General features: G+C 33.1%; 3 protein-coding genes, 1 non-coding gene and 2 pseudogenes across 4 annotated transcripts; 3 read left to right on the forward strand and 3 right to left on the reverse strand.

The window, feature by feature from the left end:
- Positions 1 to 1,031: 1,031 nt before the first annotated feature.
- On the reverse strand, positions 1,032 to 2,662 carry LOC11430288 (13S globulin basic chain-like; annotated as a pseudogene).
- Positions 2,663 to 7,245: 4,583 nt separating this feature from the next.
- On the forward strand, positions 7,246 to 9,005 carry LOC11429415 (SKP1-like protein 1B). The gene is made up of 2 exons (XM_003612179.3): positions 7,246 to 7,669; positions 8,588 to 9,005. The coding sequence occupies exons 1-2, from the start codon at positions 7,376 to 7,378 to the stop codon at positions 8,759 to 8,761; spliced, it is 468 nt and encodes a 155-aa protein (XP_003612227.1). The 5' UTR covers positions 7,246 to 7,375; the 3' UTR covers positions 8,762 to 9,005.
- On the forward strand, positions 8,427 to 8,513 carry LOC112422280 (small nucleolar RNA Z161/Z228). Its single transcript, XR_003012648.1, has one exon. It is a non-coding gene; the product is annotated as a small nucleolar RNA Z161/Z228 (small nucleolar RNA).
- Positions 9,006 to 13,576: 4,571 nt separating the features above from the next.
- LOC11434457 (pentatricopeptide repeat-containing protein At3g51320) lies at positions 13,577 to 14,905 on the reverse strand. Its single transcript, XM_039834629.1, has one exon. The coding sequence runs from the start codon at positions 14,903 to 14,905 to the stop codon at positions 13,577 to 13,579; it is 1,329 nt and encodes a 442-aa protein (XP_039690563.1).
- A 3,236-nt stretch (positions 14,906 to 18,141) lies between these two features.
- On the reverse strand, positions 18,142 to 21,915 carry LOC11434001 (putative F-box protein At1g53550; annotated as a pseudogene).
- A 404-nt stretch (positions 21,916 to 22,319) lies between these two features.
- Positions 22,320 to 25,110, forward strand: LOC11421842 (UPF0434 protein Ecaj_0131). The gene is made up of 3 exons (XM_003612182.4): positions 22,320 to 22,488; positions 22,575 to 22,629; positions 24,682 to 25,110. Exons 1-3 carry the CDS (start codon positions 22,400 to 22,402, stop codon positions 24,772 to 24,774), a joined length of 237 nt encoding a protein of 78 aa, XP_003612230.1. The 5' UTR covers positions 22,320 to 22,399; the 3' UTR covers positions 24,775 to 25,110.
- Positions 25,111 to 25,772: the final 662 nt, after the last annotated feature.

Here is a 25,772-nt window from a genome sequence, read left to right on the forward strand (position 1 = left end):
ATTAATAAATACACTGTTTTTTATGCAAAAATATATATAATAATAAAATTTCTTTTGGTTTTATGGCTCATGTTCAAAGGGCATTTGTTAACATTAGCTATAATTTGCTCTTCCTTCTTGTTCAATGGATTATCCCATTTTTTTTTGCCTCTTTTACCATACTTAGGGAATGAAATATCACATGCTGATCACTAAACATGAAATACTATAATTGAAGATGAATTTCTTGTGTTTTGCCTTTTTGTTTGTTCCTTTATTTTGTTCCTTTATTTTGTTTATATTTTTAAAAGTTGTCCTTTATTTTGTAAATATTGGGAAATATGAGTTTTTTTGAGCAAGCAAGCCCATGAGTTCTTCAATTCATCCTCTTATTTGTTTTACTCGATTTTTATTAACATTATATAGGCTATGAATGCATCACGATTAGCCTAGATGCAGAGAAATTAAACTGCGGTAGATTGAAAGAATGTGAATCTAAAACGAGCTTTGAATTCAAACCGTGTGAGACCATTCGTCCCAACTTATACTATTTAAAAGATTCTTTGGCTGTCTATTTTCTTCATTCTTTAGTATCATAATGAAAAGCAAAAATTGTATCTAATGGGAAGAAAAATAACTACGTCTAAGGCAGCAAATATTAAAGACAAATCAAATAGAGGTCATCCCTAAAAATCCAATGGAGGCAATCAACTCCTTTTAAATCCAAAATAAAAAAAATTCCAGAAACTTCATAAAGTAGATAAAAACTATTGTCTATAACGGCTTATTGAAGCTTATTTCCATAAAAAAAAAAAAAATCTTAATTCTATATTTAATTTGGAGGAGGGAAGAAAATGGGCATCAACATAATTTATTGTTTTTGACAAAAACAAAACGATATTCATTCATTCAAATTGATAGAATACATCAAAATCAACATCGCTAGCGTAAAGGATTAATCTGCGAACAAACTCACAACATCCAAGTTAATAGTATATAACGACAAAATGCCTACAAAAAAATGCTTCCGGATCTGCAACGTTGTCGTCCAAATCATCGATTGTATATGTGATTGACTAAAGCTGATCAATATGAAACAAACGAACAGCGCAACAAGACGCGGAATCAAACAATGTCACACAAGACGACGAAATCACGAAGAAAAAAAAACACAAAAGAAAACACTTGATATATGTGGAAATCACTTATTTTAGATTGAAAGAAAATGGAAAAAGGATGCAGAGGGTGATTTTAGATCAAAAAATGACCTAACCTAAAATCACCCCTCCTAAACGAGTGAAAGAGAACGAAAACTTAGAGAGAAGTTGGAGTTTCTCTCACTAAAAAGCTAGGGCCGGCTAATATCTTGCATCAGCATATTTATATTCTACTTTAATTTGGAGGAGGGAAGAAAATGGCATCAGCAGTCCTCTTTGAACGGAAGAGCTTCTCAACTTCTGGATCTACATTGAAAGCAGTCTGCAGAACTCTAGGTGATAGGGCCTTCCACACCGAAGAACTTCCAGCCATGTGTGTAAATACAGGACTGAAAAAACAAAAATCATAATCATAGTAAGTATAATATTCCTTGATTATTTCTCATATTGCACTACAATCAGTAAAAAAACTAGATCAATGCCTCATTTAGATTAACAACTTAATTGAATGCTTCTAACACAAATGCATATCATATAAGTGTTTATGCATACACTATTTCTATAATAAAAGATAGAGTAATAAAGTCAAACTATTTTCATATAATTTGCAAGCTATTTTCATAAGCTATCCTATAGAGCTTATGGAAAGAAGCTGAAAACAGTTTGAGGACCTGTTTCATGAGCTCTTCCAAAGTGCTTCACAAATACTTATACAATTAGATAAGTTTAAAAAAGTTAATCCAAACAGACACTCTATGCTAATGATAATTAATTGTTCAATAAGAAACATGAAAGCTCTTATGTTATGTTGAGAGTGACTTCAAATTTCAAAGAAACACAAATTCGAGAGTATAGAATAGCCAAAATCTATGTATATTGTATAGTCTATACACTAGACAGATAATGAGTGCATTGCTTATCAGTCATCACATGCATATATAACAACAAATAACAAAGAACAAAAGGATAACAGTATCTGCAACTTGATTAAAAGTTAAGAAAAACTCACTTAGGGGTAGTGATTATAGAAAACCACTCCATTCCATCATTTTCAGCAATCTTTGAGACAACAAAAAACCTCGGCATAATGAACAAATCTCCAGCCTTCAAAGTTGTCTCCAAGACTCTCTTACCATCAACACCAACAACCTGAACTCGTCCGCTCCCCCTAACAATGTAAGTAACCTGCAAAGCAGAATCACAAGAGAATCCAGGAGAGCACATGGATCTTCAATCAATCCTCATTAGATCAGCTCCTAAACCAACCTCACCAACCAAAGGAAGGTTCTTGGTGTTCAGGACAACAACCCTTCCACCATTTTTAATATCAACATCCAATGGTGCCTCCAGACAGTTCAAAGCCATGCCATTCTTGTGTTTCTCCTTGGGCTGAGGAAGGCTGATTTTTCCATCAAGCTTCACAATCCCTTTAGCGGACTGCTTTCCAACGAGTGTCTTCACATTGTTCTCGTCCAAGTCCCAAGCTCTTCCCACAAACTCAGTTGAAAATCCAGTAAAGATTCCATTAGGACTATACTTAATATTTTAACTTTGTGGCTTAATTGCACTTTTGGACTCCTATCTTTCCAAAAGTTACGGTTATGGACCCCTAACTAATTTAAATACAAAACAGCCCCCTATGTTTTGATTCTTTGGCAGTTTTGAACCCTCAATCCATTGTTGACTCGGTCAACGCTGACGTGGCACCCTAAGTGAGATGCCACGTGTCAATTTTTATTTTTTTTTGTGTCTTGGAGGTCCAAAATTGCTAAAGAATCAAAATATAGGGGGCTGTTTTGTATTTAAATTAGTTAGGGGTCCATAACCGCAACTTTTGAAAAGATAGGGGTCCAAAAGTGCAATTAAGCCTTTAACTTTTTAACTTTTTTTAATACATAATATTTTAACTTTTTTTTTTTAAAGAAAAGGAATATACTTATAACATTTCATTAAAAATAAGAGAGTTTATACAACGAGGTACAAGATAATAAATAGTGGGACTAACAGTTAATGTAGCAACCCCAACAAGGGTGTGAGCTACCTCAGTTGCTTGTTGTTCGTTGAACTCAATCTTCAAGTTTGAGAAGTGTGTGTTGAAAAGACTCCGGCATGCTGAAATTACTTGTCCAAATTCTGTAACATCAACCTCACGATGGTGGAAGGCGTCTATTGTAATCTTTGAATCCAAGACGACATCGACTTCGTCAAATTGCATGTCACTTAGTCATTGTAAACGTGGAATAAACCCAAGGCTTCTCCCACAACAACATAATACACATGAGAGAGCGGGATAGTTTGAACCAACGCAAAGGTATCTTCATCATCGCGGCTAAATATCCAATACCTATTCTATTCAACTCATTCGAAAATTAAGCATCAATATTTTAACTTTTAAAACGTTAAATTCATCATTTTTAATGCAATATTTATATTTTTATCCTCTTAATCAATGTCTTAAGGGCACTTTTAACATTTCTCTATTTTTTTAACGGCAAAATTTATTTAAAACTCGACCCCTACTCAGAACGAACAGAGATTGGTAAATCAGAGACTACGAAGGCACCATATATATGCGGAACACCCAAAATAAACACCAATAAAGACACGAAATACACACAGCACCCACCTAAGACCTACCTTCAACACCCATGAACCCCACCACCACCAAAACCAATTTCACCGCCTAAAGAAACTCTATCCCAACAACCACTTGAAACGAAATCCATAACCACTCATCGCCGCTACTCACTCCAAAGAAACACCTCGCGCAATCAAACATCCTCTTCATCTCCCCATGGTTAAACCACACCCAAAAAGTCCTATTTGAACACTCCTTTGGCTTTCACTACCTCTCTACCCCACCCCCACTCCTTTGACAAATCAATAAGGTACCCCTCATCTTCAATCCGCCGAAGAAGACATCATAACCAGCCAAACCACTTACAGCTTGACACTAGCTCCTGATTTCGAAGCAAAAGTAATCAGCCCACCAACATCCAAAGCACAAAACAGTAAGGCATTCGATAGGATCGGCAGTGATTAAACCGAAATCATGATAGAAAAGGAAACAAGTTCAGCTCGAATATCACCCACACTCTAAGCACCCAAACACAACAAGAGTCAGCGACGACAAATATGGACCCAACACAGCGGCGACCACCACACAAGAAATAACTCCATTAACAATCATATAACACCACCAAATAGCACCACCTAATACAAAACAAACGCCAAAATCTAACCACACACCCAAAAAAGGTTGAGACACTACAAAACCATAACACCCAAAAAACAAAGACCGAGCAGCCAACACATAACGTAAATGAAACATGGGTGAAGTTCATACAATAAAGTAATGTGTTAGTTGTGGTATCAATGTAAAAAAAAGAGTTATTTGTGTGGCAATGGAGGAAGGTTAGTTAGAAAAAGTGGCAAATCTGAACAAGAAGAGCTGGAACATTGTCGTAAACTATATAATGCCATTGGAACAGCAACCCATAAAACTTAAAAAACAAATCCCACAAATAACTAACCACAAAGATTCAACATCATGATCCAATCATAAACCATAAAAATAACAAACCATCACTACCATAAACCACCACGAGATCTAGATCCCGATCCGAATCTAGATCTACGACCACAAACTAACCAACATCACGATCACGAACCACCACAAGAACCAGCAACAACACGACCACGAAACCACCCCCAAATACCGTCGTGAATCACTACAAAGTGCCGCAAAACAATGCCACCACGAACTATCCAACATGTTAAAAACGGCCGCCAGGAGAAATAGGTCGCTGAGTGATGCAGACGGCCAAAGACAGTCATCGCACCACCCAACGATTGCATCTACATCTCACCGGAGAAAGGTTGGATTAGGTGGGAGGAGGATAACGGTGGAAATCTGGAGAGAAGTGAGAGAGAAAAGTTTATATTTCTCTATTAATTATTACAACTCTACAAAAATGATTAATGCAGAATGAAATTGTAGATAACCCTAAACCTAACATGGTTGAGATCGTGGAGAAGGAAAACTTTGACTAAGAAGAAAGTGGAATGTTAATGGTGTTAGATGAAAAAGGGAAACATAATGAAGAAGAGGAGAAGAACCAAAGTACGTAGATATGGCTTGGGAAGTACATATTATCTTCAAATACTGCCAACTCCTAAGAAGGAATTTGCGAAAAATTTGATATTATCCTTGCCGATAAATACTTGAAAGAGGGTAATATATTTTCAGAAAAAGCAAAGACATGTTTACCTATTAGGTATTCAATCATCAAAACTCGTGATGCGTTTGATGATGGTTCCGCCTACAAAATTGGAGATGAAGATACAATTATGTGGCTCCATCCTTTGAACCGTCAAGTATCCTCTTATTAATATGATACAAAATATATTTCCAAATCATTTATGCCTTAAGATTAAGGATTTATGGGATGATGGAAAAAACATCATTGTTGAGCTAAATCTGCTCTTATCTCTTGAAAGTATGCCTCAGTAGTACATGAGTTGAAACCAACCATAATCACATCAATTGCTAACACATGGGTGTGGAAAGACAATTAAACAATCGTTGTCCTTATCTAATTTTTTTTTAGAGATATTCTTATAATATAATAATAAACAGTTTTTTGGAAGAAACTAATTCAAAATTTCAAATGATACGATACATACTAGTTGACTAAAAAAGTAAGGACAAAAAAATGTGATGGAAAACTTTTTGAAGACTAATAATCTAAATTCTTTATTTTTTTTTAACGAGACCATCAATAGTCTTTATTATAGAAAAATTGTTTAAAGAAATAATTGGGATAGTAAAAAAGTAAGTATAGATATACTCATCTAACTTGCTACACTTTTGAAAAGATAAATGAAATATACTCATATCGTGTTTGTTACACTTTTATTTTAATATTTGAATGTATTATTATATATTTGTTATATGTGTTATTTGTGTTGAAAGTTGAGGGTAATTTTAGAAGGAGAAAAAGCAAACCCAAAAGAACAAATATAATATATATATATATATATAAAGAAAACCATTCCTTTCAGTATTTTTGGGTTGGATTTTTCCTTTCAAAAATACCTTTAATTTTCAATACAAATAACACATGTAACAAATAGATAAGAATAAATATAAATATTAAAATAAAATGTAACAAACACAAATGTTTAGTTTTTTCCTTTATCATTTAAAAAGTGTAACAAACTAGATGAATGTATATATTTATATATATATATATATATATATATATATTATATTATATTTTCATTATCCCAGTTATACCCTTAAACAACAGCTTTTTCTATAATAAAGATTGTTGTTGGTGTCATTAAAAAAATAAGAATTTAACTTATATATTTTTGTTATATTGTTGGTTTCATTGAAATAAATAATCATAATTAGTTTGATTTGTTAGGATTTGAAAGTAAAAAATAATTACATTTTTACTTTTAATCAAAATTAAAATTTCATAAAAACATCATTCATAATTTTCAAACGTTGGCACAATAAAAAGAGCAGAAAGACGGACACGTGAGTGCTCGTCTTTTCGCTATTATATATAGTATAGATACATTTGTTATAGGTCACTAGCGATTAAAAGTAAAATTTTTTATTACACTTTTTAAATATATAGACATTCATCTATTTTGTTACACTTTTTAAATGATAAAAAAAATTGAACATTTGTGTTTGTTATATTTTTATTTTGATATTTAGATTTATTCTTATATATTTGTTACATGTGTTATTTGTATTGATAATTGAGGGTATTATTAGAAGAAAAAAACAAATTTAAAAGTGCTGAAGGAGGTAAAGAAAATACTTGTACCAAAAAAAATACATACTTGTAGTTTTATATTTAAAAATTTAAAAAGCAAAGATACTGATTTTCCTTAAAAAAAAAGGCATTACTTGACCAATAAATAAATATTTACTTCACCAATAAAAATACCAATCAATAAATATCTTATATTAAAAAATTCCGAGGAGTTCTAATAATAAAATCTTTTTAATTTAAAATCAAATTTAAAAGATAAAACCTCCACGTAGGAGACCCTGATTGCATTCTAGTAGCAGCACTATAAATAAACCCCTCACGCCCATAGTTTTACACATTCTGTTTCTCTATTTTCCGATTCAGAAAAAATTAGGGTTTTTATTTCTCGTAAAGGGGAAGAACAATTTCCAATTCTCAACGGAACCCTAATCAATCACGATCACGATGTCTTCAACAAGAAAGATCACTCTCAAGAGTTCCGACGGTGAGACCTTCGAGGTCGATGAAGCGGTGGCTTTGGAATCTCAGACGATCAAGCATATGATCGAAGATGATTGCGCTGACAGTGGAATCCCTCTTCCCAACGTTACCAGCAAGATCTTGGCGAAGGTGATTGAGTATTGCAAGAAGCATGTTGACGCTGCTGCTGCTGAAGAGAAGCCTAACGAGGATGAGCTTAAGTCTTGGGATTCTGAGTTCGTGAAGGTTGATCAGGCTACGCTTTTTGATCTTATCTTGGTGAGTTTTAGGGTTTTAATTCTTGTTTTATCGTTTATTTGATTTGGGTTTTGTTGAATCGTTTATTAGATTTTGTTTTGGAATGTTTGGGGTCCTAAATTAGGGTTTTCTGGTTTTGAAAAATCTCGATAGTTTATTGGTTTTCTCTATTTTTTTTTATATTTATGTGCAGCTGTTAACAAAAAAGGATTCGGGTTTTTTGTTTTGGCAATTGATTGAGCTATGGTTGATTCTGATTTTGCTCTTTCATACAAGAAAGATGTTAGCTTGCTGCAAATTGATCGTTGAATTTTTTTTTTCAATTTCAATTTGTTTTTTGTTTGGGTTGAATTTAATGGGTTTTCAATGGATGTTTGAATTGTGGTTGTTGTTATTGATGCTGTTACAGTTGTGCCTCTATTGGGCTATATGCTATTGTTTTGATGTTGTGTTGAATTGTCTGCTTTTGTGGCTATCTTTTTGTTCTTGAGTTGTAGGATATTGTTATGGTTGATGCTGCTATTGTGAAATCCTTTGAGAATATATAATTTGCCCCAAACTTTAAGGTTTGAAAGGGGAATATTCAGAGATATTCTGTTCTCATTTGGCTTGTTATGTGAGAAACTACAATGGGTAGTCAAATCCTCTGGCTTTTTATGCATATATATGAATCAAAAAGGGTTGGTAACATATTAACACTGTATTCGTCGTGTTTGTTTGGATTACTTGCACAATACAATGCTATCGTCAGTGTTTGTATCACACAATTGCATATTGATAACCAAATGATGAATATGGATTGTCATTTTCTCACGACGGTCGTCTGAGTTAACTATGATGTAGTAATCCTATGTTTCTGATGGTTACACCCTTCAACTCATTGCCATTAAAAATAACAAATTTGCTTTGAATCCTGATATCATATTTTTTCCTTTGTAGGCTGCTAATTATTTGAATATCAAGAACCTGCTGGATCTTACATGCCAGACTGTGGCAGACATGATCAAGGGGAAGACACCTGAGGAGATTCGCAAGACCTTTAACATTAAGAATGATTTCTCACCAGAGGAAGAGGAGGAAGTTCGTAGGGAAAACCAATGGGCATTTGAATGATTATATGTTTTAACTTGTTAGCATCTAAGTCAAGGATCTACCATGTGGTTTTATGTTATGCCTTTTTTAAATCATCAAAGAACTCCAATGTTTATCTTTTGGTTTATTTCTGTGGAGTCCGGTCATGAATCTTCATTATCTTTCTAAGATTTTAGTACATCTTGAATTGTAAGTAACAGTTGATTATGATTGGCTGATGCGTTTAGTATGGTACAAGGCTTTTTGATTTAAATAATTTTCGCAATATTTTTCTTTATTTTCATGTTCCACTTATTCAAAAACTAACTTTTTTTTTATTGTTTTGAAGTTAAGGATAAAATTCTCCAGTAATTAGCTCAGTTTTTAATCTACTAAATTTTTTCATAAATTCTAGTAATTGTTTTGAAGTTTAAGGTTAAAATTCTCGCAATGCCCAGTTTGTATTACACAATTGTTTTTAAAATATCAGACAAAATACGCACGACTTTGGCTAACATACACAAGTATATTAGTCATGTACTGTTTACATGTTTTTTTTTTTTTTTTTTTTTTTTATCATTTGTAAGTTTCATCACATCTCATTTGATTCAATGGTGAGACTTATTTATGCATGCAATGTTGAAAACAAGTTAATTTAAAACGCATCTTTTTTCCTAAAAAAAGTCACGTCCCTAACTTTCGCAAAGCAAAACTTTCTTTAGCATGGTTTTTATTATTCGCTCATGGTAATCACTAGGCTAAATTTACTTAACCTTTAATTAACATGGGTCAAGGTTGTTAGTTTTAAATAGGTGGAATTGATAGTTGAATTATTTTTTCTACCATTACCAATATGTGGTGCAAAAACTCGGAAGGCAGACTAAACGAATAAAATAAAACAATTAGAAATCAAAAAATGGTCGTGATTATTTGTCACTCTTATTTTTTTTAAGAAGCTTGAATATTTGTCACTTAAGTTAAGAGACTGACAAAATGGTTTGGTGGAAGTCAGAAAGAGACAGACATCTCTTGCATAAAACGACATGGCTTCTTTAAGAACACACCATCTCAGGCAGTCAAGAAGAATTATCTTCTAAAACATGAACCTTCGTCTATTGTTTGTTTGTTTGTCACTTTATTTCACTCCCACCAAAAATCTACTCCACCTCATGATCTCACTATTATGAATACTTATTGTAGTAAAAAAAATTAGGCATGACAATATCTCAAAATAATCGTCAACAAATAAACATAAGCTTCAATTAAATGTAAATGGGAATAAACTAACAAAGATTAAATAAACTTAATCGGTGTTCAGACTGTTGTATAACTTTGCCACCGACAAAACTATCAACATCCTCCGACAACTCAAAAAACCTACACTACACTAAATTGTTATATAACTTGAAGTGTGACGAAGTCGTATTCTTAAAGAATAGCCGCCTTATAAGCCCAATCCCTTCAAGATTCAACGATCTTCCCGAGTATGAATGAATATACTCGAGGTTATAGAACAACTTGAATTTATCCAGAAAGAAAAATTAGAAGAGTAAATGGTTTTATTGTTTGCTGAGCGTGTATCCTTTTTCTCCACTGGAAGTGTGTTATTTACATCATATTTATCGGCTAATCAACAAATAAAGGATCAACGGTTTATTTGTTGATTAGCCATTGTATTGTATTGTTGTAATACAATGGCTAATCAACAAATAAAATACACCGAATAATGTGTTTCATTTTTTTTCAAGTATGCTCACTCATACAGTACAGTGTCACCTGATAATTCAGCTCAATATATCACTCTTAAAGGATCAACGGTTTATTATAGGATCAACAGATTCATCAACGGTTTTTACACAACAAAATAACAATAACACAGAATACATTGATTGAACGACCAACCTGAGTGGATATTCAGTAAAGTTATTCAAAGAGTTTCAACACAAAGTCCCAATAAAGGATCAAGAACAGTGAACATGAAAACATCACGCACATTAACTTGCTTATTTCTAACATAATGGTGCCATCCTGCTCCTAAAACACTTGATTATTTAGCAATATTGTAACTAATTTCAGCACTGCTAAGTTTTTTTGTTTTGTTTTGGAAAAGCTGAAAGGAAATTATATTAAAGCAAATATGGCACCAAGGGAGCCTACATTATTAGTTCAATAGTCCAAGATGGACTAACAGAACTCCTGATACAAAAGTACCTGAAGCCAATACAACAAAAGGAGCTAGACTTTGCTAAAGATTCTAAAACATACAACCGGAATGATACCGAAATCGAAACAAAAACGCAAGGATCCAGCAATTGAAGAGGAAAAGAGCCAAAAATCACTGAAAAAACCTGCGCTATTTACGACTGACTCAGATAAATCTAACAGCTGCTGAAGATCACTCAATCTTGCCGCCTAAACCCTTCTGTTTCTTGCCTTCACCATCTCAATCTCATCAAATAAGTGTGTGCCAGAAAGTGCACAAACTCTGTCTAACTTATCCTTCAACCTAGCAATTTTCAATTTGAAGACGGTGTTGCTCTAGTGAAATCTCACTAATAATAGTTGGATTGTCACAATTTGAACATGTAGGATTCCTATTGCATCCATCATAAAGATATATACTCTAAGCTTAGGAATCTAGTAAAAGTGTACAACCAGAAAGATAAAACCATGTAAAAATGACATCAACTTTCATTTGTGTTATCTTTTTAATGGTAGAAGAATCTCACTACAACTTCTGCAATTTGACACTTGTTATACGAATCTCCAACAATCTCTCTTTAACTCAGAAGGCATGCTTTATTTTCCATGATCCTTGCCAAAAATATCTGAAACATATTAAAAAAAACTGTTTGAATCTGAAAAAATAGTAGGATGAAATTAAAGTAAAGGTGACAATGGTCTAAAGTTTAGAAAAATTGTGAGGAAAGATAAGCTACTATTTGGAAAATAAGGATCCAGTCCTTGCCTTGGTGATAAACCATTTCATTCCCAAAAGAAAATAAATAACAACTCCGAACATAAACATGTCAATAGTTAGGGGCACCAATATTAACAATACCTCTAAAGCTAAATTTTACTTCCAAAAGGTCTATTTGATGAAAGCAAAATGCATCAGAGATTGCATATATAAAGCATAATGCATGCTTCTATACCTCAAAATAATGTGGGAACAACTACAAATATAGCAAAGCCATGCACAAACCCAATAGTTCCTCTAGTCATAGCAGAAGCATTAAAAACTAAGAAGACAAACCGCAACTAAATATAAAGAAGGTATTGTTGGAGAAGAAAGGGGAAAAGGGAAGAAGAGAACAGAAACCCTTAAATCAAACTGACCGAAAAACTCCACCGGTGTTTTCCCGTCTCTTGTTCCTTTGTCGGATTGTACTCTTTTCTAGCGTCCTCTTGCTCTTGTCGACTCTCTTTTTTCGCGTCCTTCGTCAAATGAGTTTTCCGTCTTCAACAAAGAAAACAATGCAATTGAATTAGACAGCAACAAACAATTTTTTTTAAAAAGGCATGCTAGTAACAATAAAAAATAACTCAGTCTATATAGACTAAACTAATAAAATAATTGAGATTTCAACACTGAATGGATGGCTGAGTAAGATGAATAAAAACAATATAGATAAGCATGTGATTTATACTTGAAGAAGGACAAATATGAGAGGTGGATCATTTAAAACAGAATAGGGTATTGAACTTGGATATATCATTTAAAAATTTATCAATCTTTGTATGCAGGATATGGGTTGGGTCTATGGCAAAAACAAATAATCAAATTTATTGAAATATTCATGAATCAAAAAAAGAGCAACATCAAACCTGGTGGTGATGCTAATGTTGATGAGAATTCATAGCAGCATTTTATCAAACACATCGTGTGCACCCTACGAATTCACCAAAATCAAAACAAAAAGACCATAAATTCAAAAACAGATTTCAAACAAACAAAAATAGATTTGAACCAAAACATGAGCAAGGAAACTGCAATAACTTAATTATCAATTTACCTTCTCATCGATGAGCACCATCTCGAGAATTTGTCTGATCAGGATTCAAAAAGGTTGGAACCTCCCAAATTCTTACAATGTGTAGCTTAATCCTCCACGCATCTTTCCCAGGAACGATCTCAGACAAACAATCAAAGGACTTTTTCATTCTCACTTCAAGATACTATTGTGAAGATATTGAAGTAAATTGAAGTAGTCAAACACCTATTTATAGCAATTTCAACCAGAGGAAAACAATGGCAATTCGGATAAAGACAGAGCTGCTGACACAAAGGCAACTTATTCAACGTTTCCTGACAGCACTGGCACAAAATCTACCAAATTTCAAACTTCTGACTACAAAATCAAGATTGGGCCGCACTTCATTTTTCAATGGAGATTTTGGGCAAAATTCAAACTAGCTCGATACCTTGTGGCAGTGCCCACAGAATTAGATCAAAAACAAACAAAATCTAACACATTAACAACTAAAAATATACCAGAAAATTAGAGAAAAAACGCCATGCACCAGAATCGGAGCCGCACAGTGGAATTTCAATCAAATGCTTTGTAAGAAGTATAGATACATAAAAGAATAGAAAGCAAATTTAGAACCACTGATGCTAAATTTCATTCACACTAAAAAGCTTCATTATAAATTAAACACCTCAAAACAAAATTGGGATATTCTGTTAGTATCCGTATCGATGCCCCATGAGAAGAAACTTGCAGCTACCTATATAAACTAAGATCCTCCAAGGTTGTTCAGTGGTTGTTTTGACCAGTAAAAATCAAGGAAACTTATTAAAAAAAAATGTGACTCAAATACTAAGGCTACTTGTCTAAGGGTTATCTTTATCTATCATCCTGGTTTTTGCAACTCTCTCTGGTCCACCGATGATTGTCCAGAATCAGCACAAGGCAACCCAAATCTATGAGATAGTTCATTCATCATTATGTTTACAGCTTCAATTCCTTCACGCCAATTGTTTGACACTTTGAAATTGTGAACAATATTTTTCAAGTCCACAAGATTGCTTCCGGGTATTATGTCTAACTTTCTTTCCTTCATCAGTTTTTGCACTCTTGAAACATTCTCCCATTGAGCAGCCACTGCATAAATGATAAGCAGAAACTGGTAATAGGCTAGGTTATTAGGATCCGTGTCAATAAGAAGTTTGGCAATCTGTTCCCCTAAGTAAACGTCTCTCTTGAAACGACACAAACCGAGCAAACTTGCCCATAACAATGACTCATGTGAGATATACCCATCAAATTTAGCCATGTTCTTCAGGCATTCTTCTGCCTCGTCAATAAGCCCCACATTTGCAAGAAGATTTGCCATGCACCAAAAATGAGCGAAATTCGGCTTCAGCCCAAACACATCAATCATTTGCTTAAAGTAAGACCTGCCTTCACTCAACAGTTCCGCCCGAGCACACGCACAAAGAATGCCAATAAATGTTATTTCATCAGGGAGTAACCTCACCAAACCCCTATCTGCACTTGAACTTTCATCAACCTCAACTTCACCTTTCACTCTCTCCATCCCAACCATTAAATCAAACAAGCTCAGTCCATCCTCAGGATTCCCATGGATGCAATGCCCCAAAATCATTGCATTCCACGAAACCAAATTCCTACTACTCATCCTCTCAAAAACTTTACTAGCCGCCTCAACTCTCCCGCATTTACAATACATATCTATCAAAGCAGTGTCAAGAATCAAACTTGACCTCATAAACAACCTAATCATACTCCCATGAACCGATTTTCCTTCTTTAAGTCTACCCGACCGACCACAAGCCGTAACTGCACAAACCATTGTCCTAGCATTCTCTCTAATTCTCAGCCTGCCCATTTCTCTAAACAACTTCAACGCATAACCAGGATTCCTACCCTTCGAATACCCACTAATCAAACAATTCCAAGTAACCAAATTCCTCTCAGGCATTACATCAAACAACTTGTGTGCAGCACTCAAGTCACCAACTTTAACATACCCATCAATCATTGAGTTCCACGAAACCAAATCCCGGCTCACCATTCCATCAAACATCACCCTAGCAACCTCCACATACCCACAAGAACCATACATATGAGCCAATGAATTCTCCACCGGCAAAACAAAATCAACCCCATTTTTCACAGCCTGCCCATGACACATTTTACCATTATCAACACAACTCATTTTAGAACAAGCACTAATAAGCGAAACAAACGTATAGCTATTCGCAAAGAAGCCAATCTTCAAAGAGCTAAAGTAAAAAACAATAGCTTTATGAGGAACATAGCTGTTGCAGTAAGAGTTTATAACAGTGTTGACACAGAAAGTATCTAAAGGGTTATTGAAATGGTGAAAAATAAGAAAAGTGAAATCAACTGTGCAAAGATTAGAAGCGCGGCTTAAAAGGGTGCGTGATAAAAAGGGGTTGCGGTAAAAGCTTGAAGTGATGAGCAGGGATTGGATTTGAAGAAGGTGGTGAGTGGTTTGGCAATGAGAAGGTTGAAGTAGTGATTGAAAATGAAGATGAGTTAGGAATTGTGAAGATGGTGAAGATGAAGAGGAAGAAGTGATGGGGCGTGAGAAGAAGGGGTTACGGAAGGGAAAAAAGTTGCGAGAGTAGATTCTGGCCATTCATTTGGATGTTGAGCTTTACTGGGTTTTGAGATTGAAAGATGATGAATCGCCATGAATGAACATGTTCATGCTCGGAATGATGATGCGCGGCGCAACCATTACGGTGAATTCTTTCAAAACCAAATTTAGCTCGTTTTTAACCGTTTGGGTTTAATCCTGCTATTGCTAGGACTAGGAGGGAGCACAATCCACTTAAACTCTTTTTGATTAGGAAAAAATAAAAATAGTGGATGATTAAACCAAAAAACTAGAATACAATTAAAAGGGATAGTTCATAAACTGCCTGATTGAATTTACGGTGTTAATGTATGAGGAAATCACTAAAAATGGTCTATGTTTTTGTCAAATCGTTTTTTAGATTGGTCTCCGGCTCTATTAGTTGTTTTGTATTTCAAATCATTACCGTACCAAATAAAATCCAAAAGGTATTATAACATTAACCATTAAATAATATCCAAAAGACATTGAACCATTAACGTTCGAAATATAAAACAACAACTAATAGAGTCAGGGATCAATCTCAGAAGCATTTGATAGAGGCATGGACCATTTTGAATCATTAATGGAGTCACAGACCAAATTGAGAATTTGATACAAAGACAATAATCAATTTGATGGTTTACTCGTTAATGTTAACTAAAATTACAGAGCTAAGTAAAGGGATAGTCATAATCTATGATATAATGATGACAAATAAGCTACTTAATTGAATTTATAGGGTTAAGTAAAATTAGTGGTTGAGCTAAAATATGTAACAAATCACACCAAATAAAATTCGTTGCGAGAAATCTAAAACACCTCATTTCTCTATATTTAAAATATGTGAGTCCCAGTCACTAGACTACTTAACCAAACAAAAATCGTAATAATAAGAAGAAAACATGCGTATGTTTGAAGAAGGATGGAAGTATTGCAATACGAGAAATTATAAGAAGATTGTTTTCTTTCCTTGCATTTAAAATAAAATTATTTTAATTTAATTATAATAACAAACTATAAAGGATAAATATGGGTTTTTAGTAAAAATGATAAGGATAAAAATGAAACAAAGATGATAAGTTGTAAATTCAAATACTGTTTGAAATAGCGATTGAAAAAATAGGCTATAATCTTCTAAAATAAACTATAAGTTCGTATTAAAAAAGACTCTTATCAAATAAAATTTTTATTTTTCAGACCAACTTATAAAACTTATAAACTATATGCTATAAGTTAGGAAACCAGGTTTTTTTATGATAGGCCACATAAAATTTTCCCATAACAATAGCAGACCCCTTTAAAAAGTCAAATTACGTTTTCTTCTTCTTCTTTCGTTTCTTCTATTACAAATGTTTTTTTTTTAATTATTTATTATTCTACTAAATTTGTTAACTTCTACAAGTAGTGAAATCAAATTTTCTTCTATTATTCTTTTTTTTGAAAGAAAGAAAATTTTCTTCTATTATAAAATTATCAAAATAATGATATTGTATACTTCTTTGACGCATTAGTGAATAGCTTAATCTATTTATAAGATTTATCCTACTTTCTAGAGTGCCCTGGTATGAGTTTCTTCTGTATAACCATCCATTATATACTACAAGTATTACAGCATAGGTACATTTATTTATATTGCCTACTTATATCTCTTCTTGGTCCTTGACAAAAAATGAATAGCAATGGACCATGTAATCATGCAATCTCCCTAGTTTTACAAAGAATATGAGTAGCCATAACAAACAAAAAACTAACACATCTCTCCCACACACAAAACCAAAACCAATTGTTCAAAATTTAAACACGGGTAGCAGAGGAAAACAATTCACAATCAAATACTTCTAATAGATACACACACAGCCTTACTCCAGAGTCAAACCAAAGGAACTATTAGAAAAATTATCTGATTTTGAAGATCTTAAACAGAACAAATAAGTGCATATTCCAATTCAATTGCCACACTTTTTCACCATAGATCCCAACTAAGGACCAGAACTGAAAATATAGATGGATGGACAGAGTCATCATAACACCAAACCAGTTCAAAACTCTACCAGATTCTATAAGATAAAAAAAAGAGAATTATAACTGACATATTGTAAGCATCACTGATCATCTATTGAAAATTTTGACAGGACTCTACAACCAAAGCTTAAACAAGCTGAAGCTGCTCAACTTACTTAGTCTCTCTTGTTTAAGTTTCACAGCAAACATACAGAAAAAATATTTTTAGAAAATGTCAAAATGTGATTGATTCAATGAGTAGAAAGACGGCTCAAATTAACTTGTTTTACAGTACAATATCTGCTCAGGTTAATCCAGAGCACCCGGACTCCATCCAGTCCTATCTAGTCAAATGGATGATAATTGACGTCCCTATTTGTCCCAAGTTCTAACATACATCAGCGGTTTTCTCTTTTCACTTTTCATACCTCCCAGTTTAAAGACTAAACTAGAACCATAAAACTAATTATGGTTTATGGACAATGAGATATTATAACCTGAGTTGTTTATGTACTTGGTCGGGATATTACCAATGTTGTCAGTTGTCTGGGGCATTTTGATTTACCACATGGTAAAGGGTTCAATATCAAGCCAAAAAATAAAATAAAAAATTCAATTGTTAAAAAGTTTAAATCTAACCAAAGCAAATGATGCTCCTCAAATTGATCGTTCATTGTATTTCACCCTTAGGGATTCAAAAACACTTTTCAACGAGCAGTTAAAGACTAAGAGAATCCAGGCAGATGGGATAAATGAAGAAAAACACAATTACGAGATTAGGAAACATAATAAAAAAAGACATTAGATAACATACCAGTCTTATAAAACCATAGATAATGATTTAAAACATCTAGTTTATAGTTCACAAAAAAGACATCTTTTGCATCCTAAAGTGAGATCTGTATTTTTCCAAAAAAACCGTAATTTTAATTTAGCATGACCCTGCCTGTTGTATGTAAACAAATTCTTAGCAGCTGTGTTCTTCACAAAAAGCTTCACCACAAGAGCAGGAGGGTAATAGTCAAGTCGTCATTCAAGATCTTCATTTTCTTCACGCAATTTAAACTTTGCACACCTATACAAAACAACACCAATATTACATATGTACCATGGCTCAAACTACATTAAGCAGGAGGTATGAATACCAATCAAAGCAAAAACATACATATTCTTCTTAACAGGTATGCATGTCACCGAATTCTTCACCATCAGATGAGAAGGTCGTCACCGAATTCTTCACTATCAGATGAGGACGAAGATGTATTTGTCAGGTCAGAAACAATCGCTTGAACCAAGGAAAAAACTTCACTTTCTTCCCTCAATTTAAACTTTGCACACCTATATAAATTACAACAATATTCAGGAACAACGGTTAAATAATATTAGCTAAAACTTCAATTTTTCTGGGAATAAAATAGTCTCGAGAAAGTATTTACTGATTAGCAACTAAAGAAGATCGAAAAGCTGACATTATAGAAACTGTCCATTTTTTCCTCCTCCATCAACACAGAAGGTAAAAAGGAAGTTTCTACGATGAAATTAGTAATGAAAGATTGGGGCCACATGAGTTTTTTTCATTAACAGTGAGAGCTAAGATATAATTAAATGTGGTAGATAACAAAAAGCAACTAAAATTATAACAAATATAAACAACACCATAAATAGATTAGTTGGATAGCTGAACAGGTTTGAGCTAAGGGTTGAGGAGTTGGAGGTACCGGTTCAAACCCAAGCGAAGGAGAAAAACTAATCTAACAACTAATTACTAACATTTGTCATTACAAAAAAAAAACATGAATAGATTAGTTGTAAAATCAATTGATTGATCAAACATGACAACCTTAGGTGATGAGATCTATAGGTAACAACAAACCTTCCTTTCTCCAAATAGAATGGAAAAAAGGAAGTTAAAATAGGTAACATCAAGTTCATGAGTTTTTAAAAGGAAGTTAAAATACGTGTCTTACGATTAAAATTAATTACGATTTCAAAAGGAGCATCAAATTTAATTACTTAATGAAAATCAAATATTAGAAGCTACATCCTTACCTCCTTGAGTAGACATTCAACACCTCAACATTGTCTCCATTTACAGCCTCCTTCAATGAGATTAGACTTGGAATATGTGGAATTACTTCAACTAATTTTGATTGAGCCCCGTGAACTTGAAAAACTCTGAATCCATGTTTCTCGGGTTCATAGTAGACTAAACAATTGTACGATTCATAAAACAATATGCAAGCACTCTCTTCAAACAGTTTTACCGGCCAACAAAAACCACTAGACGGATATTCAGGTATGCCCAAAGGACCGGCGGAAGTATCAATGCTGTAAACCTTAGTCCAAGACCATACTCCTTCATAACCCAAGTTGCAACATCAAAGAGAGAGGATGAGTCACAAATGTAAAGAAATCCCCTTAATTCTCCCATGTTGATTCTCCTGTCTGTAATTCCGTCTACGATTCTACCATTTTGAAAAACATGTGGAGGGGAAGGAAAAGATTGGAACCTCTCATTTTCCAAATTGAAACACAATATTGACATTTGCAGAAAATCAAATCTGATCCAATGAAGTGCGCCATTCACACAAGTCGGATAATTAAGACTCCAAATAGACAGTTGAGGATCCACTTCAACATTTCTCCATGATGGTGTTCCCAGTGTGTATCTCAAGGATCGCACGCTCAAACACAAAGTTATTGTCACCTCTAACATGTCTCGTCCATATTTTTATCACCTTATAATCATTAGTTTTAGGTTGATAACCAAAACCAACATGCTCTTGGTTTATTACCCGCTTTGTGGATAACCTGGTAGAAGTCATGGTAGCGTTAGGAAGTCTTATGAATTCCCCAGTGACTGGGTTGCATACCACTAAAGGGAAGCCATTGCTAAATGGGTCACATAAACAAAGCAAGCCATTGCATGAATTCACAACATCTAAGTTGGCAATGTCTATGTTGCAAGCAACAAGATTCTCCCTACTCCCATTGTTGAATATAAACTCCAGCTTTACATGATTGTTGCTTCCAAGTTCAAAATTCTTAAGCTCGCACTCGAGAAGGGACAACATTCTTGCCTCCGGTTTATAGTCATAAGTCCGAATCATGAGACTAATTGGTGCTCGCTCAAATTGCAATTTAGCAAAATGTGGTTATGAAATAATTGTTTTCCAAATCTTGCACACACATCTACAAATAAGAAGAGACTTAATGGGAAGATGAAGCAGAATGTGGTTAGTGAGGTGAGATGGAAGATTAGCAAAGTAAGGGCAAAGTTCATGACTTTCTGCCTCATCAACTTTCCCTTTTGCTTTATTGCACTTTTGGATAGCCCTTGGAGGGGCAACTGAGCCCTTTCTTCTTCTCATGGCTACACTAAATTGCAAAAAGGAAAGGAAACAAAATAAGTAACTTAAACCCTAAAAAAATCATATTTGACAGATATCGCAGAGGCAAAAAGAGAAACTGAGGGTTAGTTTGGTAAGACATAAATTTAAGCTTATGGCTTATAGCTTATAAGCCCGTATGATTAAAAAATATCCGTTTGGTTACTAACATTTTACACGAGCTTATAGCTTATTTTCATGAGCTTATATCGGTTTTTGATAAGCTAATTCAAGTAGCTTATAGCTAATCACTTTTTTATCTCAATTTTACCTCTGCAATCTTAATTGGAAAAAAATAGACACTCCCTCCGTATTTAAATATAAACAAATTTTAACTTTTAGATTCATTTAATTAATGATGTATGTAGTCTATAATATAAATCACATACATTATTAATTGAATGAACCTAAAAGTCAAAATTTGCTTATATTTAAAAACGGAGGGAGTATTAATTAAGGTTAATAGTGTTTTATCCCCCTTTAATATAGGTCATTTCCCGTTTTTCCCCCTGTAAATTTTTTTATTTATTTATTTACCCCCTATAAAAAAAATTGTTTTGGAATACCCCTAATAGGTCATTCAAAAACCAATTTTATTTTATTTTTTGCAGAAATTTTCATTTTTGAATGACCTATATATTACATTACATAGGGTAAAACACCATTAACCCTATTAATTAAACACTAGTGTCATTTCATACTTTTAAGCTACTTCAACTGTTAATTGTACTAAACACTACAAATTCAATCAGTTAGCTTGTCTCTATAAGTTATAAGTTAGCTTATAAGACATCTACTATAGGTTCATCCAATATATACTAGTTATTCAGTTATCCGCTATTTTTTATTTTTTTACCAAACAGAGCATAAGAAGCAAGAAGGAAAAGAAGTTTGTTTAAATTAAACACTGAAAATGTGAGAGTATGAATTTAATATTAAAAACTACTACAAGCTTAGCTTAGAGTGTGATTAGCAAATAAGAAAAATGGGTTTGGAAAAATCATTACAATATAGAAATGCTGATTAGTCATAAACAAAGATGAGTGAAGAATGAACGAAAGTACCTTGGAGAAGTTACGTACTGTAATAGCTTCACAGCGAAGGAGAGCGATGGTAGGTAGAACTTGTAAGAAGCTGATGTTTATTCTCGTAAAAAAAAAATGCTGATGTTTATATAAAAATTCATGTTTTGTTATTATGAATTTTTCTACAAAATTCAAAAATATGAATTGCACATATGTGTTTACTTTAAAAGAGGTACCAAAAGTGAAGATGGAAAATTTTTGAGGGATTAAAAGTTGAAGGAAAATTTTAAAAGGACTAAAACAAAAAGTTGGTATATTTATATAGACTAAAAACATATTTAACCCTTCTTTCATTTATGACTAAATACATTTTGGAATCCTTTAATATTTTTTAGTACAAATTAAACACTACCCAGTTTTTGTTTTCTTAAGTAGTTTAGTGACTAGAATTCGAATGCTCGGGGTTTGAACTTCAGCCGCCCCTACATATAATAATGCATTGTTTACAATTGAGCTATACTCGCGGGACTACTATCCAATTTATTATGGATTATTTGTTAATTAAATAGTGAGAGCAGGTGTAACTAGCGGTTTTCAATAGATGTAATGATAGAAGAAGTGAGAATCGAAGAGAAATCTGGAAGTTGGAAATGGTTAGAGTAAGCAAAGAGTTGATGCAAAAAGCAGCGACACTAGTCTCCGACTTCCTCGTTTGCCCTCTTTCCAAACAACCCCTCAGGTAAAGAGTTACCTCATTTCTTTTCAATTTAGCTGCAAAATATAAACCCTAATCATCTTTTCTTTTCTTTTCTTTTCTTTTTATAGGTATTGCCAGGAATCAAATTCCTTAATCAGTGATGCTATCGCCGTTTCATTTCCGGTTAGTTCCCAATTTCCCTCTGTAAACTCAATCAATGAGTAATAACTGATTTCATTAATTTCTGACTACATATCAAATTTTGCAATTCTCAGATAAAGACCTCAGGGGAGGTTACTGCAATTTTCCCTTACCAATTTATGTCATTTATTCTATTAGTCTCTAAACTACTATCAACTTAGTTACAACAAACTTGTAGGAGAATAGATTGATACAACTCTACAATTTCAGGCATCAAACAGGGCATTTACTAAAGAGTGAGTTGAACCACATAAAAGAGTATTGATGATGAGGGTTATGTAACCAGGAATTCATATCATTGAAGGAACCAATCTTGCATTCCCTCTGCTCCTATTTATAACAGACTTTTAGGTCAACAAAAGTTGATGTATCTAGTTCAAAATTTCAACTAGATACACATCAATATACGTTGACTCAAATGTCTCTTATAAATAGGACCACCGCTGGGAGTATATAGTTTATAATTAGTTTTTTCGACAAAAAGGAGCTCATTTATTTGTGAAAATATTGTGGTAGGCGAGGGTGAGGCACTTGTGCGTGTAGCTGCACATTCGCATGTTTCGTATTGTTGATCTTTCGGACCATATAGCACTTCTCTTTACTAAATAACTTCGATTGCTAAAGAGAAATTATCAGTTTATCACTGTCCTCCCTTCCCCTCCGAACACAACCCAAATGAAGATATCACTGAATATCAGGACAGTTTGGAGTTCGGTAATGGGTTTAGGCCCCGTTTGGATAAACAACTTATATAGATGCTTATAGTATTAGGGCTTATAACATTAGAGCTTATATCATAAGCTCTTATACTTGATAAGCTATTTATGTTTGGATATGTACACTAAAAAGTACTTACATAAATTGAAGTGTTTGGATGTGACATTACATAAGCAATTATCGAAATCTTAAATATTTTTAATTTAACGAAAAAATCAAAGAATCGAACCACAATTATCAAGATTTTTTTTGATAAAATTAATCAAGATGTAAAAAACAATATTATAATATATTAATTATAATTATATATATAGTATAATCAATATTCGTCCTTAAAAAAATATCAATATTCATATAAGACAAAATTAACATTCGAGGTGTAAATAAATAGTCTAAACATCATTATACACAAGTATAATAATATATGATAAGCTTTCTTTTAAAAAAAAGTATAATAATATAAATATAAACTTGAGAAATTATGATTGTAAACTTACCATATATATAGATATTAATGTACAGTTTGTTACCAAAAAAAGACAAATTAAGTTTGTTTTTTTTATTCAGTTTCATTTTGTTACGTAACAAAAAAATAATAAAAATCATCCTTAAAAAAAAATCTTTGTTACGTGTGTTACTTTAGTAAGATAAGTATATAGCAATTTTGTTACTCATGCACAACCAAAGATAACTAACATTATAATTAAAATATATGTTTTTTTTTTCTAAAAACAAAAAAATAAAATAAAAATATATGTTTTGAAAAAGTAGATCCAGAGAGAATCGAAGAAGGTTACATAAATTCATAAGCTCCTTGTTAAGCCGGAGGGTAAGCTGAAAATTTAGGCTTATTAAAATATGGCATAAGCAGCTTATGAAACTATGATAAGCTATTTTTATTTATTTACCCAAACACCTTTAAAAAGGCTTATGGGAGTAGATAAGCCCACATAAGCTCAAAATAAGCCAATCCAAACGGGGCCTTAATCAAGTGAATTTTTAATACAAGCTTATATAAACTGTTATTTGTATAATTTAAGAGAAAACGTATGTGGTAAACTTTGCATAGGTTCTGAACAACCTGATTCTTTTAATTTTTGTGGAATTATGAGATAAACTTAAACAACCTGTGTACTGTTTTCATAGGTTCCTCCAAACACTTATACAAGTACTTTTGTCAATAAAATTAGTTTAGATAAACTCTCTTCTAAACGTATACTTGGGCACTACGGCGTAATTGATAATTATTGGTAATCAAATTGTGTATGTAGTTTTAGTGATGACTTATTTAATTTGTGTTTTCATTTTACCTGCTAGATAAAGAATGGGATACCTTGCTTGGTTCCAAGAGATGGGAAGATACTTAACGAAGAAGATGCATCGAAACCAGATAATGATACCAATTTATAAGAGAATCCAGGAAGAAGTTCTTAAGATGATGAACTTTGAGAGACATTTAAGGTTTTGAGTTTAGTTTCGCAGGGATGTTTTTGTCTTCTCTATGTTTTTCCTCATGATGGTCACACTCTCTGTGAACATGCTGTTGGTAGAATTTTGTGTAACAAAGAAGTTATGCTTTAACACTTTTGGGGAGGACTGAAATATGATTCTTCCTTCTATGGAAAAATAAATCTCTAAATTTACACCTTATTTTCACTGTTTGAATATTTTAACCAATGTTAGTAGGTTGATTTGTTGTATCTCTTTCTTTAATAATTCAAAGTTTATACGTTATACATTTTAAAAGTTTGTTGGTGATACATATTACTTCTATATTGTCATAAAAAAACATAATACTTCTATAGAAGATAAAGATAAGGTTCTTTGCATATATGTATGAAGGATTTGGTATGTAATATTAACAGCTCTGTTAATCGAACTCTGTTACTGTTGAGAATCAAGCTAAAGGTGATAACATTGTGATTTCTGAGGCATGAAAACATGAATGATGTCAACTGTATCTTTAAGATCTAATGAACTTGATCCTCTCCCACAGTGCAGCAGTGCATCATTTTTTTTTTTTAAACTAAGACAGCATACAACCACATGCTGTATAACTTTTGTACATGAATATTTTTTGCTACACTGGAAGAAGATTCAGGTGCTTACTTAACTGAGACAATACATTTGAAGTTGAAAGTAATGGTATGCCTCAAATGAGGTCTGGTGGCTTGACTTGTCTTTTCCTGCTTACACCTTTCTATTTGTTTTCTGTTTTTTCTTTTTAACATCAAATTCCGTCATATTTTTAAGATATTCCAATTTGAGCTAGTTTTATTATAAGGAAAATGCTTAACATAGCGATAAGTAGTATCACGAGGAGATCACGATAGAAATAGCAGCGTTGCACACTTGAAAGTTTGACCATAATAACACCCACAACCTCCTTGTTTTCCGGCCATAACAAG

This window comes from Medicago truncatula, chromosome 5 (assembly GCF_003473485.1).
Source record: "Medicago truncatula cultivar Jemalong A17 chromosome 5, MtrunA17r5.0-ANR, whole genome shotgun sequence".
Lineage (NCBI taxonomy): Eukaryota > Viridiplantae > Streptophyta > Magnoliopsida > Fabales > Fabaceae > Medicago > Medicago truncatula.